This window comes from Geotrypetes seraphini, chromosome 1 (assembly GCF_902459505.1).
Source record: "Geotrypetes seraphini chromosome 1, aGeoSer1.1, whole genome shotgun sequence".
Classification (NCBI taxonomy): Eukaryota; Metazoa; Chordata; class Amphibia; order Gymnophiona; family Dermophiidae; genus Geotrypetes; species Geotrypetes seraphini.
In genome coordinates, this window is record NC_047084.1 from 380,291,617 (window position 1) to 380,309,265 (window position 17,649).

Consider the following 17,649-nt stretch of genomic DNA (forward strand, 5'->3'; position numbering starts at 1 on the left):
GCTTGTTCCTTCTATGACCAGATTTTGAGACAGACCCTGGTTTCTGAAATGACTGTTCTTATCAGATGGACTTATGAAATATGCTTTGGTTTCTAGCTCAGGTTTGGGTTCTCCTGCTTATGCCCACATGTTTTATCTCTTTGTTTGGGACTATTGTAACACCATGAAGGGAGAACATGGCGGTAAGTTACGCTCTGTTGCCTTTTTTTTTATAGTCACTCCTGTTCAAGTTCCCTGGCTGCATGTGCTATGGTGGTAGAGATGGTTACTTCTCTGACCCTAGGTCACCCCATTACCCTTCACACTTTTCACGATGTCCAAGCCCTTCTTTTAAATGGGCTTCTGGGTCTCACGGGTGAACAGTATTCTCTTCCTCTCTTTTTTCACAGCTTCAGTCCTTTGTTACCCCCCCCCCCCTCTGAATTTGATGCCTGGCGTTTGGCAGGTGCCCAAAGCCGCCCTTTTGGACGGACTTTGGTGCAAAGAGGGGAAACCCTGGATACCAGCTGCTAGCTCTCCCTTATTCATTGCCCTATATAATGGTATTGGTTATCGTAGTGCTCGCTCGACATTTTAACTTCTTGCTAGTGATATTTTCATTCTTGACCTTTTGCTCCTTGATACAGATATATATAGTTCGATAATTACAGTTGGCACGGTTGTGAATTGAAAATAAATTGGAAAATACAATTCCTTTCTATTGTTTTAGCTGAAATTAGGATGTTGCTAATTTAAAATGTTTTTTCCGGATTTATACATAGCCATCCCAGATCAGTTTTGGCACAGATATTTCTAATGTTTTCCACAGGTCCTCTTTATCACTGCAGAGATAGAGACGCTCCAAAGAGACATTAGCTTTATGCCTTTTTTCAAATATGAGATGGTTATGATATACATTATTTGTAGTTTTGGTTTTTTTTATATCAATGTGTTTATTTGCAGAGTTAAATTCAGCCCTGCACACTTGACAGATGGAGTAATAGCTCCACGCTTAAAACTTTATGTTTTGTCTGTGTCATGTCTACTTCCATCCAGTGAGATCATCAAGTTTGCAGACGACACAAAACTCTGCCGGGAAATCAGATCGCAGGAGGACAGTGAGGAACTCCAGAGCGATTTGTGTCGGTTAGAAAACTGGGCGGAGAAATGACAGATGAAGTTCAATGTGGAGAAATGCAAGGTAATGCATTTAGGCAGTAAAAATAAGGAATACGAGTACAGAATGTCAGGTGCAACTCTGGGAAAAAGTGAACAAGAAAGGGATCTGGGTGTACTGATAGATAGGACCCTGAAGCCGTCGGCACAATGCGCGGCAGCGGCAAATAAGGCAAAAAGAATGTTGGGCATGATAAAGAAAGGAATCTCGAGTAGATCGGAGAAAGTTATAATGCCGCTTTATAGGGCAATGGTCAGACCCCACTTGGAATACTGCGTCCAACATTGGTCTCCCTACCTAAAGAAGGATATAAAACTGCTGGAGAGGGTGCAGAGGCGAGCAACTAAACTAGTGAAGGGTATGGAGAAACTGGAATATGAGGATCGACTTAAAACACTGGGATTGTTCTCCCTTGAGAAAAGGAGACTGCGTGGGGATATGATCGAGACCTTCAAAATACTGAAAGGAATCGACAAAATAGAGCAGAGAAGATTATTTACATTGTCCAATTTGACACGGACAAGAGGACATAAAATGAAGCTAAGGGGGGGCAAGTTCAGGACTAATATCAGGAAGTTCTGCTTCACACAGAGAGTGGTTGACATCTGGAATACTCTCCCAGGGGAGATTATTGCAGAATCGACAGTCCTAGGCTTCAAGGGCAAACTAGATGCATATCTCCTTGAGAGAGGCATATAGAGATATGGTTGGCTATAGGGTAAGCCAGGTGTATACCTGGCAGGGCCTCCGCGTGTGCGGATCACCGGACTTGATGGACCGAAGGTCTGATCCGGAGATGGCGCTTCTTATGTTATGTTCTTATGTTTAGTGGGTACCCCAGGATACATAATATTGGCCATTTCTAGAGCTCTTTTTCCACTTCTTACTAGCCTAACTGCGCAATGTTCTTTTACTTATAGCTTTTATATTCTGAATATAGTTTAGTTAGGGGTTATATGTTTAAGAAAAAGTTTTACTTTATACAGCGTTTATTTTGTGGTGTTCCCTACATATGATCCATTCAATATACATTTATGAATACATTCAGTACATCAGTATGGTCTCTCTGAGGTGCATAATAGTTATATGCAGCACGCAAAAACATATCTTTTTGGCTTGTTCAATTAAGAACCTTAAGTAACTGAGTATTGTCTCTTTTGCCATAGCTATATCAAGTAAATGAATTGGTAGTGTTACATGTTGCCACATTCAGTACGGGCAACATGGTTTCTTTCTCGTTTTCTATCTCTTATTTGGATCACATTGGAGTACAGCTGCTGAATGATATTCCTTTTCAAGCATCTCTTTTCAAGTATCTCTTTCTGTATGCACAGACATCTGGCTGCTCTCCCTTTGAGATTCTCACAGGATGACCTTTCCCCGCCCCATGGGTGGACAAACCCTCAATACTTGAGTAGTGATTTTCCCTTGATACATGAGGAATACGTCCAAAACCTCATTGAAATATTAGGGCTTGTTCAAAGAAACGTGTCTTGCACTTCTCCTTTCTCTCCACAGATTCCTACCCATTTTTTCCAGCCTGGTGATTGTCCAGAAGCTTTCCAAGGATCGGAAGCAGACGGATTTCCCCTTTGGCCTTCCCACTACTGTGATCGCTGTGACCAGGCCACCTGCACTCACTGAGGAGTTTCCTGTTTGGATGCACGCAAGTCGTTTGAAGAGGGTTAACCTAAAACCCCAGAAGCAAGTCTTCCCTGCGCAGATTTCACCTCCTCCAGTGGAACAACATGATGATCTCATTGCAGCATTCTACCAACTTTATCATTCTCTTACTGGCAACGTTGCTGCTAGTTTTTCTCCCTGTATGGATCATTTCTAACTGGGTCTACAGGGATGATGTGTTCTGGGTCCACGACACTTTCTGCCCATACCCATCTGTAAATGACACTCCTGCTGTAAACAGCACCCCCGACACCTCTTTGCGAACACGACATCAAGCTGGACTACTCCCTCGCAAAGGCTGTCCTTCAATTGGAATCCAGAAAAGACCGATAGTATGCTACCCTTTGGTATAATTCCAGCAGTGTGCAAGTTGCCACCTTCTCCTTTGACATTGTGGACTGTTCATCAATTGATATCCCAAGGCTGTGCCATTGGTCCTCAGAGATTCCTAAAACTAAAGACATATATATATATATATTACTGACTCACGTTGGGGGGATAAGTGTGCATTCTGGGGAGTGGTAGGGTGGAATATTGATACTGACTGGGCTTATAAACTAGAAAATACTCTGAAAAACAGTGGACCAAAATGGTAAATCACTGCTTACTTGTATGACCTTTTATAAGGTTGGAAACTGTTATAGGAAAAGTGTTCCTGCACAAATTATTAAGCTTTCTCTTACTATTGACAACCCTAGACCTACTGATGAAGGTATGTACATTATGGACATGTGGTTTAAGGGTGGGTCTAGCTATCCGACCCATCAGTTTTCTTATGGGATCTATCTACCTCCACTCATCCTCTCCCGCCATTTTGTGGGGGCCCCAAAAAATACTAACCCACTGGCCCCTACATTCAATAAACTTACTGACATGATGGCTATTGCCAATCCCACTTTTGAAGATATTGTGGCTGTTGAGGTAGGGTTTTCAGAACGTAACCTTTGGTTAGAATGGATGAAATTCACTGCTGATCAACATAATAAGAGTAATTGTTATATATGTGCTCAAGCTAGACCCCATCTAGGAACCGTACCTCTGGACCTCCCTCCTGGTATCCAACCATGCTTTTTTGGGTTATTTACCAATATCTCCTCTAATTTTACCTATCCCCTTTGTGCACTGTAGTGTTCTAAATACCCTTTGTTGCCAGGACAGCAAAAGCTTGATATTGCCGTTACCATCTATAAGGGCAATTACACATGTCATGTTTCTAATCTGACACAGGGTAGTTTTGTAGGTAATTTACCCCCAGGTTATTGTTCTGTCTTGGCTCATAGGTATGCCCCATTGTTGCTGCATCAGATTTGATATTTACTGGCTTTATGGAGACTTTTGGCTCCGTGTTAAGCTACCCAGCCAGTGGATAGGCCAGTGCACTTTAGTTAAGGTTACCATGCTTCTGCATATTCTTTCTGAAAGGCATCCTTCCTATTCACATGGTTTTTCCTTTTATTTGTCTTGATATAAATCTGATCACATGTATACATAGATGCTATAGGGATCCCAAGAGGGGTCCCAGATGAATTTAAGGCCCGAGCTCAGGTTAAGGCTGGGTTTGAGTTCCTTATTCCCTTTATTACTATTAATAAGAATGTTGATTGGATTAGTTAAAATTATTATAATCAGCAACGCTTTGTGAACTATTCTAGGGATGCCTTGCAAGGTATTACTGATCAATTAGGCTCCGCTTCTCAGATGGTTCTCAAAATCATATGGCCCTAGATATGATTCTAGCTGAGAAGTCTGTTAAATTCTCCTCAGTTCTTTAAGCTGTTGTACTTTTCTTTCTGACAATATAGGTCCTCCTATGGACATTCAGAAATTAGCAGACCTCTTTGCTGAGTTCAAATGTAACTCTGATTTATCTAATTCTTAGGATCAGCACTTTAGTTGAATGCAGGGTTGGGTAAAAGACCTTTTTATTGTTATAATCTCTATTATTATCTGCACTCTTGTCTTGAATGCTCATGTACTGTGTTATTCGTATTACAGCTCCTAAAAAACCCCTCCTTGAGAGACATATCTAGAGTATCACTCCCTTCCAGCTCATGCTGTGTATTTATGATGTCATTTTCATGACGTAAGAGGGGATTGAAGGGACACGTATCAAGTCCTTAGGCCTTGTTTTCAAGCTGTAAGAAAACCAGGCCCTGTTTGTCTTTCTTTCTTTGAAGAGACTACAAGGACATGTATGTTTAAACAGAGATGTTGTGACGTGAATTCAATTGTTTTGTTAAGCCGTATTTACAGACAGATTTAGATTAGGGGCTCTGCTGGTTAAGGCTTTTTCTGACCCTCTGTGGACTTCAGTCTCCAGATAGAAAAAATGCTGATGTCTTTAAAGTTTCATGTGACCTGTGTCCATATATGGTTTGTGTTTACGTCACATGCTGACACATGCTGACAAACCTGATTCATATAAAGATGTGAAACTCATAATAAAATTTGGACATGTTTTGGAAGATGATTTCTGGTCTTTAAGATATGTCCCCAGGTACCTGACTTCCAAATGACAGAGACAGAGAAAGTATGGGGCAGGAATTGGGACCTAAATCCTTTTCAATACCCTCTCCTTCCAGGTTGAAGGGATTCTTTTTTTGGCTTAGGGGCATTTGAGAGGACACTCGGCGGGTGATAGCATGCTCCTCTGTAAGGGTTACGTTGTGGGGAAGAAGGGCATCTTGAACTATTGGTTCCAGGACTCTCCACCCACCATCTAGTACTGGTGAAATAAATTTCATCTCTTAATGATATGGGAATCAATGTCAGCTCAGTTCTCTTGTCAAAGGAGTATGCTCTTTTTGTCTGTTTGGGCTTCCTATTTGGATACTTTACCCCCTCTCATTAATGGTCAAGTGGTTAATTGCTTACAGAAGCCAGTGGTTCCTATTCTACCAGTAGGTTGAGGGTGGGTTGGGGGGGGCTGGGGGGTGGAGGGGCAGCGGGGAGGGGTTTGGAGAGGGGGGCTTCAGTGGGGTGGGGGTATTGCTGAGTTCAGGTTTTAAGAACCCAAGCCCGGACTATACTTGTCTCTGCGAGTTATCTTTGTTCCCTGTTTGGTTTGTTGTCAATTGCAAATTGAAAAAATGTACTTGCTATTGTGCTTCTCTTTGGTTTTCTGAATAAACAGTTTTGGGGGAAAAAAAAAGAACCAGATTTGGAAATCTTTGGATTATAGGATTTGGACAAGTCAGTGCTAAATGAAAGACATACCAGGGAGAGGATAGAGAGAAAAATGGATAGAAACAGACTTGGCAAAATCTGTCTGTCTGACTTGAACATTGCCTTTGTTATATTATGTTCCCAATACAGAAAGCAAAAATACTGTAACATAATCCTTGAAAATATTCCATTTTACTGTTAAACCGTTGAAAACTGTACCTGCTCTTGGCCATATCCACCAGTATCTTGTTGGTGGCCAGTACAGCAGGAGGAATGTCCTTTTCACTGGCCAACTTCTGCCTGGCTGCTACCAGTTTGCCATACACAGCTGTCTGTTTAAAACCAAAAACATGAGCTTAAAAACACACAGCAAAGCTTCAGACTATTTCTTAAATTAATGGGGCAATTCTATATTAGAGCACCTAGAAGTAGGTACTATATCTGAACATCAGATAGAAAATACTGCCCTTTACCTATCTAGGTGTACATATACAGTATATGTGCAAATTTTAAGTAAGCGGTTACGAGTTATTCTAACTATACGCGTATCCCCAATAGTGTGAAAGTGGAAGGTGGGCGTTTACATGAGCACTGCAAAGCTGCAATATAGGCGGTGCTCTTACTTATGCATATATCTTACAGGATACTGTAAGTTATGCGGGCATCTGCAACATTTAGACATTCAAATTTGCACCAGTTCTATGACATGCTTAAGTACCAGCTCATACTAGTACCTGTATTCTATAAAGGAAAATAGGCACCTACATTCCTTTAAAGAATAGGTTCCTCCTGTACACTCCTTTTATAAAATTGCCCCCTAAATATAACAGGGATAAATTAGACCAAGAGCCTATTATACATATGAATACAGATATCCTTCATCATGACAATTTAAGCAACATGTTAGTATAACTGAGTGACATATCAGCTGGCCTTAGAAAAAGTGCTAACCTTTGGCACTATTTAAACACACTTAAACGAAGAACCATTAAATAACTGTGTATCCCAAAAATGTTAGTACTAATCTAACATTTATGCAGCTCTTCATTCATAAGAAGAACAACTGAGGATCTATAAGACAGTTGTTACTTCTTATGAATGAAGTGCTGCATAAATGTAGTTCTAACATTTTTGGGATACTTAGAAAAAGTGTAGAACAGGGGATAAAGGTAAAGTCTCCTGTCCATTACGGATCAGATGATTTGATAAGATCACTGGAGGATGAACTCCAGCTTCCAGGGGAAAACCAAATGAAGAACAGTTTTGAGAACTTGGCAAGAAATCCAGAGTCATAAGAAAAAAATCAGCCCCAATTAAGGACCAGCCCTGGATCTCTAGTCTTTATTCTTTTCCTGGTCACTGACCTCAGCTCTACCTTGTATATTACCCATGCCTAAGAAACTCCCTAACCCCTTACTTGTCCTGGTTTGTCTGTTTGATGAAACTGTGAGTTCTACTGAGCACAGACTATCTCTTGAATGTTTTTATGTAAAGTGCTGTGTACGTCTAGCAGCACTGTAGAAATGATTAGTAATAGTAGTACCTGTGCGCAGTCATTGAATATTAGATTCCTATCATGGGAACCGCATATCAGTGCTAGTATGTTCAACAGAAAAGCAGGTGCACAAGCTGATAATTAAGACTGCATGCAGCACAGGCTTCATTTCTCAGGTAGAAGCCCAGAGGCCCCCCCCCCCAGTCTATGAGCATGTCCTATCTTAAATTCCTAACTCAAGTATATTTCTAGTTTTTGATCTGTAACTGTTGATACGAGGCCCACTGTGAGAGGATTTGGAAATCTGACAGAGAAAGAGATTGTTTGGGAGGGGGGAAGAGGAGAATTAGAGGCATGTTGGTTTGTAGGTAGGGCTGGTGGCATGCCAAGAAATGCTTTTGCATGTTAGGAATTGTTAACCCCTGACCTATACAATCAAAAATAGAAAACAGCATAACAAAACCCAAAGGATTATCTTCTAGTGATAGGAATATCAGCCTCCTTCCATCTGCTATGGACTTATACCTCAGAAGGACAATGTTAAAATGAGGTAACTTATTTTTCATTTATTTGCTTTAGATCACATCTTTTCACCGGTGACTCAAGGCAAGTTAAATTGTAAACCTTCATGGGCTAGAGATACTGAAGCACACCACTCCATTAGCGCACACATATAACATAGTAAATAGCAGCAGATAAAGACCTGAACGGTCCATCAGTCTGCCCATTAGTTATACCGTTTAAAAACAACATGATTAAATTAACTTGTCTTTTCTTTGATATTTCTGGGTCATAGACTGTAAAGTCCACCTGGTATTGTCCTAAGTTCCAAATGCTGAAATTATCGTCCTATCCAACCATGCTGTTTGTACGATATCTACCATAAAGTCTGGCCAGTAACATCCTCATATTCCAAGTTACTGGAGTTCCCATTGATGCCCTCCCCAGCGCATCTTACACCAACTCACCACACATGGGACATAGATCATGCTAGACTGTGCAGTACTGGCCTTAGCTCTTTAATTTACATCCTTCGTTTTCTAATTAGAGATCCTCTATGTTTATCCCATGCTTTTTTGAATTTCATAACCATTTTCCTCTCCACCACTTCCCTCGGAAGGACATTCTAGGTAGAGAATGACACGGGGACAAATTTTTCTGTCCCCGCAAGTTCTTTTCCTGTCCCTGCCCCATTCCTGCAAGCTCCATCCTCTTCAAGCACTTTAAAATCATAAGTGTTCAAGGCTTGTGTGGTTAAGATGGAGCTTAATGGGGCAGGGCCAGCAACAAAACTCACGGGGCATCTACCACCCTCTCCGTGAAAAAGAATTTCCTAACATTGCTCCTGAGTCTTCCTCCCTACAACCTCAAATTATGCTCTCTAGTTTTACCATTTTCTCTTCTCTGGAAAAGATTTGGTTCTATATTAATATCTTTCAAGTATTTAGACATTTGTATCATATCTCCCCTGTCCCTCCTCCCTTCCAGGTCTTCTAGTCTCTTCTCATACTTCTTTTAGTTCAAACCCCTTACCATTTTCGTTGTCATCCTCTGGACCGCTTTAAGTCTTTTTAGATCATTCACCAGATACGTCCTCCAAAATTGAACACAATACTCCAAGTGCAGTCTCACCAATGACCTATACAGAGACATCAACACCTCCCTTTTCCTGCTGGTTATTCCTCTTTCTATATAGCCTAGCATACTCCTGGCTACAGCCACCGCCTTTTCACACTGTTTAGATGCCTTTAGATCCTCAGACACAATCACCCCAAGATCCCTCTCTCAGTCAGTGATTTATCAGCCTCTCACTTCCCAGCACATACGATTCCCTCGGATTTCTACCCCCCAAATGCATCACTCTGCACTTCTTCGCACTGAATTTTAGTTGCCAGATGCTAGACCGTTCTTCTAACTTTTGCAGATCATTTCTCATGTTTTCCACTCTCTCCGGGGTGTCCACTCTGTTACAAATCTTGTATCATCCAAAATAAGCTAACCTTACCTTCTAACCCTTCAGCCATTTTGCTCACAAATGTATTGAACAGAATCGGTCCCAGCACCGATCCCTGAGGCACTCCACTATTTATTTATTCACCTTTCCCATCTCCGAGCTAATTCCATTAACCACCCCCCTCTGGTGTCTGTCTGTCAACCAATTTCTATCCAGTTCACCACTTTGGGCCCTAACTTCAGCTCATGGAGTTTATTTAAGAGCCTCCTATGGGAAATCGTATCAAAGGCTTTGCTGAAATCTAAGTAAATTACATCTAGCGCACGTCCTTGATCCAATTATCTTGTCACCCAGTCAGATTCATTTGGCACAATTTACCTTTAGTAAACCCATGTTGCCTCGGATCTTGTAATCCAACAGATTCTAAGAATTTCACTATCCTTTCCTTTAGCAATGTTTCCATTATTTTTCCAATAACTGAAGTGAGGCTTACCGGCCTGTAGTTTCCTGCTTCATCTCTGCAACCATTTTGTGAAAAGGGACAATATTCGCTCTTCTCCAGTCCCGCAGAACCTCTTCCATCTTTAAAGATTTATTGAACAAATCTATAAGAGGACTCTTCAGAACCTCTTGGAGCTCCTTCAATATCCTGGGATGGATCTTGTCCAGTCCTATAGCTTTGTCCGTCTTCAGTTTTTCAAGTTGTTCATAAACATTTTCTTCCAAGAATGGTGAGATATCCACTCCATTCTCAGATGTAACTTTGCTAACCAATCGCAGTCCTTCTCCATGTTTTTCTTGTGTGAATACTGAACAGAAGTATTTGTTTAGCACGTTTGCTTTGTCCTCATCACTCTCCACATAGTGGTTCATACCTTCTTTCAGTCTCGTAATAAAATTTTTTGTCTCCCTTTTTTATATTTATAGCCATTTGCTCTTCCGCTTGCACTTTCACCAGACTTATCTCTCTCTTCACTTCTTTCAGTTTCATCTGATATTCCTTTCTTTACTCCTCTTCTTGAGTTTTTTTTATATTTCATGAATGCCAATTTATTTTTTCCACCACTAGTTTGTAGAACTATATTGGTTAGGGTTAGAAGGAAAAGTGTGCCTTTTTGCAGATGATACCAAGATTTGTAACAGAGTAGACACCGAAGAGGGAGTGGAGAATATGAAAAAGGATCTGCAAAAGTTAGAGGAATGGTCTAATGCCTGGCAACTAAAATTCAATGCAAAGAAATGCAGAGTAATGCATTTGAGGATTAATAATAGGAAGGAACCGTATATGCTGGGAGGAGAGAAGCTGATATGCACGGACGGGGAGAGGGACCTTGGGGTGATAGTGTCCGAAGATCTAAAGGCGAAAAAACAGTGTGACAAGGCAGTGGCTGCTGCCAGAAGGATTCTGGGCTGTATAAAGAGAGGCATAGTCAGTAGAAGGAAGAAGGTGTTGATGCCCCTGTACAGGTCATTGGTGAGGCCCCACTTGGAGTATTGTGTTCAGTTTTGGAGACCGTATCTGGCGAAAGACGTAAGAAGACTTGAGGCGGTCCAGAGGAGGGCGACGAAAATGATAGGAGGCTTGCGCCAGAAGACGTATGAGGAGAGACTGGAAGCCCTGAATATGTATACCCTAGAGGAAAGGAGAGACAGGGGAGATATGATTCAGACGTTCAAATACTTAAAGGGTATTAACGTAGAACAAAATCTTTTCCAGAGAAAGGAAAATGGTAAAACCAGAGGACATAATTTGAGGTTGAGGGGTGGTAGATTCAGGGGCAATGTTAGGAAATTCTACTTTACGGAGAGGGTGGTGGATGCCTGGAATGCGCTCCCGAGAGAGGTGGTGGAGAGTAAAACTGTGACTGAGTTCAAAGAAGCGTGGGATGAACACAGAAGATTTAGAATCAGAAAATAATATTAAAGATTGAACTAGGCCAGTTACTGGGCAGACTTGTACGGTCTGCGTCTGTGTATGGCCGTTTGGAGGAGGATGGGCAGGGGAGGGCTTCAATGGCTGGGAGGGTGTAGATGGGCTGGAGTAAGTCTTAACAGAGATTTCGGCAGTTGGAACCCAAGCACAGTACCGGGTAAAGCTTTGGATTCTCGCCCAGAAATAGCTAAGAAGAAGAAAAAAAAAAAAAAAATTTAAATTGAATCAGGTTGGGCAGACTGGATGGACCATTTGGGTCTTTATCTGCCGTCATCTACTATGTTACTATGTATTTATTTTCTTCACATAAAGGTCAGTAGCTCTTTTTATTGCATCTTTCAACTTGGACCACTGCTTTCCCACTTCTCATTTAGTCTTCCCATCCAATCAGCTCTTTCTTCAGGTACTCTCCCATGCTACTAAAGTTTGTTCATTTGAAATCCAGGACTTGAGTTTTGTGTGGCCATTCTCCACTTTGGCTGCTATATCAAACCAAACCAAATGATGATCGCTACTTCCCAAGTGGGCCCCCACTCAAACATTAGAGACACTCTCTTCATTTGTGAGTACCAGATCCAGTATCGCTTTTCCCCTCCTGGGTTCCATCACCCTTTGTCTTAGCAGAGCCCCTAGAAAGGCATCCACGATCTCCCTACTTCTTTCTGATTCCGCAGATGGAACTTTCCAGTCCACATCCAGCAGGTTGAAATCACCCAGCAACAGAATTTCCCCTTTCTTTCCCAACTTTTGTATATCCATAATCAGATCTTTGTCAATTTGCTGCAATTGAGTCTGAGGTCTGTAGACAACACCCAAGTGGATAAAGTCTGACCTGCAGTAAATAATCTGTCTTAATACCATAGGACTATTTAACAAGTCTAGCCCTAAGTTGTTACCTTAGGCAACGAAAGGTAGCATTGACTTGCCCACTGTCACAAAAAGTGTCAGTGGGGTTTGAACCCTGGCTCTATTTGTTTTTAGTCTGCTGCTATAACCACTTTTTTGCCAAAGTGTTAAGAAGCCAATAAAATATTAAGAGTTTTCTATACTAAAATCCCCTCAAGGATGCAAGGATTTAGAAGACAGTGTTTAAAGGGATTTCCAGATGTAAAAAGTGTTTAGCCATATACGTCATCTCTCTGAATACTGCCCACCTACATGGGGGTAAAAGTGCTTTGTTCCACAATGAATGCACTTTCACCTGAGGCCAATGGTTAATGGACATAATCTTGAAGGAATTATCTTGGATGGTCTATTTTTGTGATATTCTGACAAAATGTAATTGCCATCTATTAATGTTACACAGCTCATGCTTCTCTGTCAGCTATAATGCAGTTTGTATTGTTTTACATTATTTATTTTTACATATGCTATTTTGGGTGATTATTCAGGGAGTTGGTTATAAATTTTATGAGTTAGCAGTAGCACGCCAGATTAGAGTTCACTATAAGTATTACCTGACCCAGAAGTTGACTGAGTTGAACTGCTCACTTAATCATTTCACTGACTGAACAAAATCTAGAACAAGTAATGACTTGGATGCTCATACCCAGAATTGCCAAAGCATAAAAACACATCAACAGATTTGTGTTTTGCACTCTTAAAGAGTAATTCTATAACTAGGCACACATATGGTTACCTCTGTGTACATTACATGCATAAAAAATTAGCACTTATGTGCAAATTACTACTGTTTATTTTATTTATAGGTAGTCCCTGTGTTAAGAACGAGTTATGTTTTAAGGGAAGAGTGTGGTGCAGTGGTTAAAGCTGTAGCCTCAGCACCCTCTGAGGTTGTGAGTTCAAACCCACACTGCTCCCTCTGACCCTGGGGAAGTCACTTAATCCCCCCACAGGTACATTAGATAGATTGTGAGCCTGCTGGGACAGACAGAAAAAAATGCTTTGAGTACCTCAATAAATTCATATAAACCATTTTGAGTTCCTCTGGGAGAATGGTATAGAAAATTGAATGAATGAATGAAACTGTTCTTATGTCATATTTGTAATGCAACTCAGAACTTGTATTTTTTAAGATTCTTGCTGCTTACCTCTGCTCCCAGCAGACAAAAGGGCTAACTATCCCTACTCAGTGTTCCCTCTAAGCTACAGCATGCACAACCACACTAAACACTGTTCTTAAAGTGCCCATGCATCATTCCTGAATCTGCTACAGGAGAAGTGTAGAAGTCTATGCCACTGGAAATACTGCTCAGTGAAATAAAATGAAGCTGCAACTACGTTCTTAAATATGAATTGTACTTAACATAGAAACATGATGGCAGATAAAGGCCAAATGGCCCATCTAGTCTGCCCATCCGCAGTAACCATTATATCTTTCTTTCTCTGAGAGATCCCATATGCCTATCCCAGGCCCTCTTGAATTCAGACTTAAGTCGGACGTCTGTAACTCAGTGTCTGCCTATAGTTTGATTCTGGATTACTGTATATACTCAACTATAATCTGAGATATTTGGGCCAAAAAATGCCCAAAAGTTGGGGTTTCAGTTTAGAGTCGATGTCTTCCCCCCCAACCCAGCAGTAACTGGCAATCTGGTGTCTCCCTCCACCGCCCAGGTAACTGGGCCATCCGGTCTCTCAAACCGCCCCCTCCTACCACTGATGTAGCCACTACCTATTTAAAGGTTAGATCTTTGCCGGCAGTGAGCAGCATGACTGATATGCTGCTCACACCATCCCCACAGCTCTTCTTTTTAATGCAACTTCCTGTTAAGTCAGAAGGAAGGGCTGTGGGGTTGGTGTGAGCAATGTTTCAGTCATGCTGCTCACTGCTGGTGAAGAAATGACTTTTAAACTGATGGCTGTGAGAGCCCCAATGGCAGCAGGAGGGGTGTGGTTTGAGAGACTAGATGGCCCGGCCATCTGGGCAGGAGAAAGAGATACAAGACTGCCGGTCAACATTAGGGGGGGAGAGAGGGGAGTGCCTGTTGTCTCAATGAAGTGGGGGAAGGAAGGGACAGAGAAGTGCTGGTGTCCACAAAGGGAGGTAGGGGAGAATAGGGAAGAAAACAAGAGAGAAGTGCCAGTCACCAGGAGGAGGGAAGGGAACGGAGCATGAGAGAAGTGCCAGTCACAGCAGGGAGGGGAGTGGCAAAGGGAAAGAGAAGTGACAGCCACCACAGTGGGGAAAGTTAGAGAGAAGTGATAGTCACACAGAGTGGGGGGAGGGGTAGGAGAGGAAAAAGGAGAAATGCAGGACGCTACTGGGAAGGAAGATTTACTGCTATACTTGAATATTTATTTATTTATTTATTTATGGTATACTTGAATATAACTCCCCCACACCCATCCAGCTTATATTCAAGTTAACAGTTTTCCCCCTTTTTTTCTTAGGGAAAACTGTTAACTCAGCTTATACATTGATTAGTTTATATTCAAGTTAATACGTTATCTTTCTGATATAATCACTGTTTATTCCCCTTTCAGGACCCTGCACTATATTCACAAAGTCAGATTTTCCATCCTGACATTACTATATCATAAATCAGTGAATAGACAGAGAACTCTGACTAGTAGAGGTCCCACTTTGTAGAATGAACTGCTAAATAGATTACAGATTGTACATTGTTCAGATTAGTGCTGCCCGATTCAGGAAAAAAATTTTTGATTCGATTCAGCCTATTGCATCGATTCAATTCGATTCGATTTTCCTGCCCAATTGGGTGTTTTTTTCAAACATCCTGGTGGGTTTATTTTACAGCCTCTTCACCCCCCTTTGTCTTCTCCTACCCACACCGGCGCTGTGGTGTAAACAAAATAAATAAAACAAAAAAGACTTTTCCTCTCTCTGTTAAATCCTAGCTCACGTTCACGGTCTACCAGCTCTGGCAGGATACGCATTTCAAATCTGACATATTGTAATCACAAAACAGAAAATAAAATTATTTTTTCTACCTTTTGTTGTCTGGTCATTATTCTAATCATATTGGTCCCAGGCTCTGGTTGTCTTCTGATCAGGGTCTCCTTCTTTCTTCTTTCTCCGTGCTAACCATCCATTTTCCATCTCTGTCCTCCACTTCCATTTCCCTTCCCTCCCCCGGAGGTCTGGCATCTTTTCTTTTTTTCATCTCCATCCCCGCAGCTGCAATGATGGACCCCACCATCCACAGATCTACCATCTCTCCTTTTCTCAACTACTCTTCATTCAGCATCTCTCCCTCCTTCTTCACCACCCCAGGGTCAACCATCTCTCCCTTTCTCTTCCCAACTAACCTCCTATCCAGTATCTCTAGCTCCACCCCCTTCCACACCATCCCTTGTGTCCTTTCCTCCCTTTCTGTTCCTTTCCTCCCTAAATCTCATTATCCACCATCTCTCTCCCTCTCCTCTGTTTTTAGACCCATTATTTCTTCCCCCCCCCAGTCTGGTATATGCATGTCTCTTTGAACCTCCCTTCCCTCCTTCCGTGTACTTCTACACCAGGGCCCCACTCCCCCGAAGGCCTGCACCCACCTGAAGGCCTGCACCCCCCCCTGAAGGCCTGCACCCCCTCAAAGGCCTGGTCCCCCCCTGAAGGCCTGTCCCACCCCCTGAAGGCTTGGTCCCCCTCAAAGACCTGCGCCCCCCTCCCGCTCTTACCTTAAGATAATCGGCAGCTTGCAGAGAGGATCACGGTGCTGTAACGATTTGCAGGCTGCCGTCATCCTCAGCACCATGTTCACTCTATCACAGTCCCGCCTCTGCTCTGACATCAGGGGCAGGATCACAGCAGAGCCAACGTGGTGCCGAGGACGACGGCAGTTTGCAAAGATCGCTACAGCACCACAATCCTCTCTGCAGGCTGCCAATTATCTTTAGGTAAGACTGGGGAGGCCAGGGGGGAAGCTGGAGGACGCTGCAAAGGGCCAAAGCAGTACTTCCCAACTAAAGCAGCAGTGGCAGTGGCAAGCCAGCAAGATTCAGCGCTGCCACTCCTGCTTTAGGGGGCGAGGGTTGGTAACTGAATCGGCGAGGCCAATTTAAAAAAAAACAAAAAACAAATCGATTCAAATCGGAAATCAGGCAGCACTAGTTCAGATGGCTTGGCTGATCAATGATATAGTAAGTTTTGAATAAACTTAGAAACAGTATTCACAATATCGCTTGTATCTACATTTAGTAAAACGGTCAAAGTTTGGGAGGGTTGGTTTATTTACTAAATACTTGATGGGTAACTGACCTAGAATGTAAGATCATAATTATTATGAATACATTGTTCTAAGGAGAAATTATCCCTCTTCTGATTTATGATTGTGATTTGCCTTGAGACATATGGTAAAGCAGAATAAAAATGCTAATATAGTGTAAGTGCTATTGTGTGCAAATACAAGGGGACATATATGTGGGTGGTGCATGAGCCTGGCTCCCAGCTACATGCATAATTTACAGAAAGAGATTAGGTATTACTTTGTTAATATCTTTTCTAGTAGATAGGTGTGTCATTGTAGACAATAGGGTATTCTCTCCATGCCCGTAAACTATGCAGAAGGAATCCATTCAAGTTTTTCAACTCTACTCCTTCTCCAGAGGGTTCTGCTGCCCCCTTCAGTTTGTACCAATAGTCCTATATAGGCACAAAAGGGGTATGGGGAGACTCCACAAACTTGTGCTGCTCTGAAAGTATAACAAACATGCTAAACATTTTAATTGAACAATTGAAAAAAATGAAATAACCATACCAATCAGAAACATTTATGAAGTTCAAACATTCCTCCAATGAATTATAGCAATAGATTATTCTTCATACCCTTAAGGTCTGACTGATTTTAAAATTTCAGTTTTGACTCGAACTTCTAATTGAGACAGTAGACAGATGGGGTTCCAGAATAACACACTTATTTACTAGAAAAGATATTAGCAAGGCAAGAACCTTTTTCTAGTTCAATAGATGTGACATTCTGTACTGCAGGGACGTACAATACAATCTAGGGCGGGACCTCTGTGCCTGCTTGTAACATTAAAGACCCAAAGGTGATGTCCTCCCATGCTGCCACATCCACTCTGTAGAACGCGAATGTGTGCAGAGTGGACAAGGTTGCTGCCCTACAAATCTCTCCAGGAGCAGTTGCCTGAGCTTCCGCCCATGAAGAGACTACATTTCTCGTGGAAAACACTTTCAAAGAGACAGGCAATATATGCTGATGAGATGGCCATCGGTATCCATCTTGAAATGGTAGCTTTAGATGCCAGTCTACCACATCTAACTGGCTGGTGAGCACAAATAGATGATCTGATAGTTGGAACTCTTCGATAACTTCTAGATA

At 42.0% G+C, this 17,649-nt stretch overlaps 1 protein-coding gene across 1 annotated transcript in view; it reads right to left on the reverse strand.

Moving 5' to 3' along the window:
* The window catches only part of WRN (WRN RecQ like helicase), a 405,773-nt gene that overhangs the window by 81,735 nt on the left and 306,389 nt on the right, over positions 1-17,649 (reverse strand). The window contains exon 36 of the mRNA XM_033960777.1: positions 6,224-6,336. Coding sequence (XP_033816668.1) covers positions 6,224-6,336 — 113 coding nt within the window. The remainder of the gene's footprint in view (positions 1-6,223; positions 6,337-17,649) is intronic.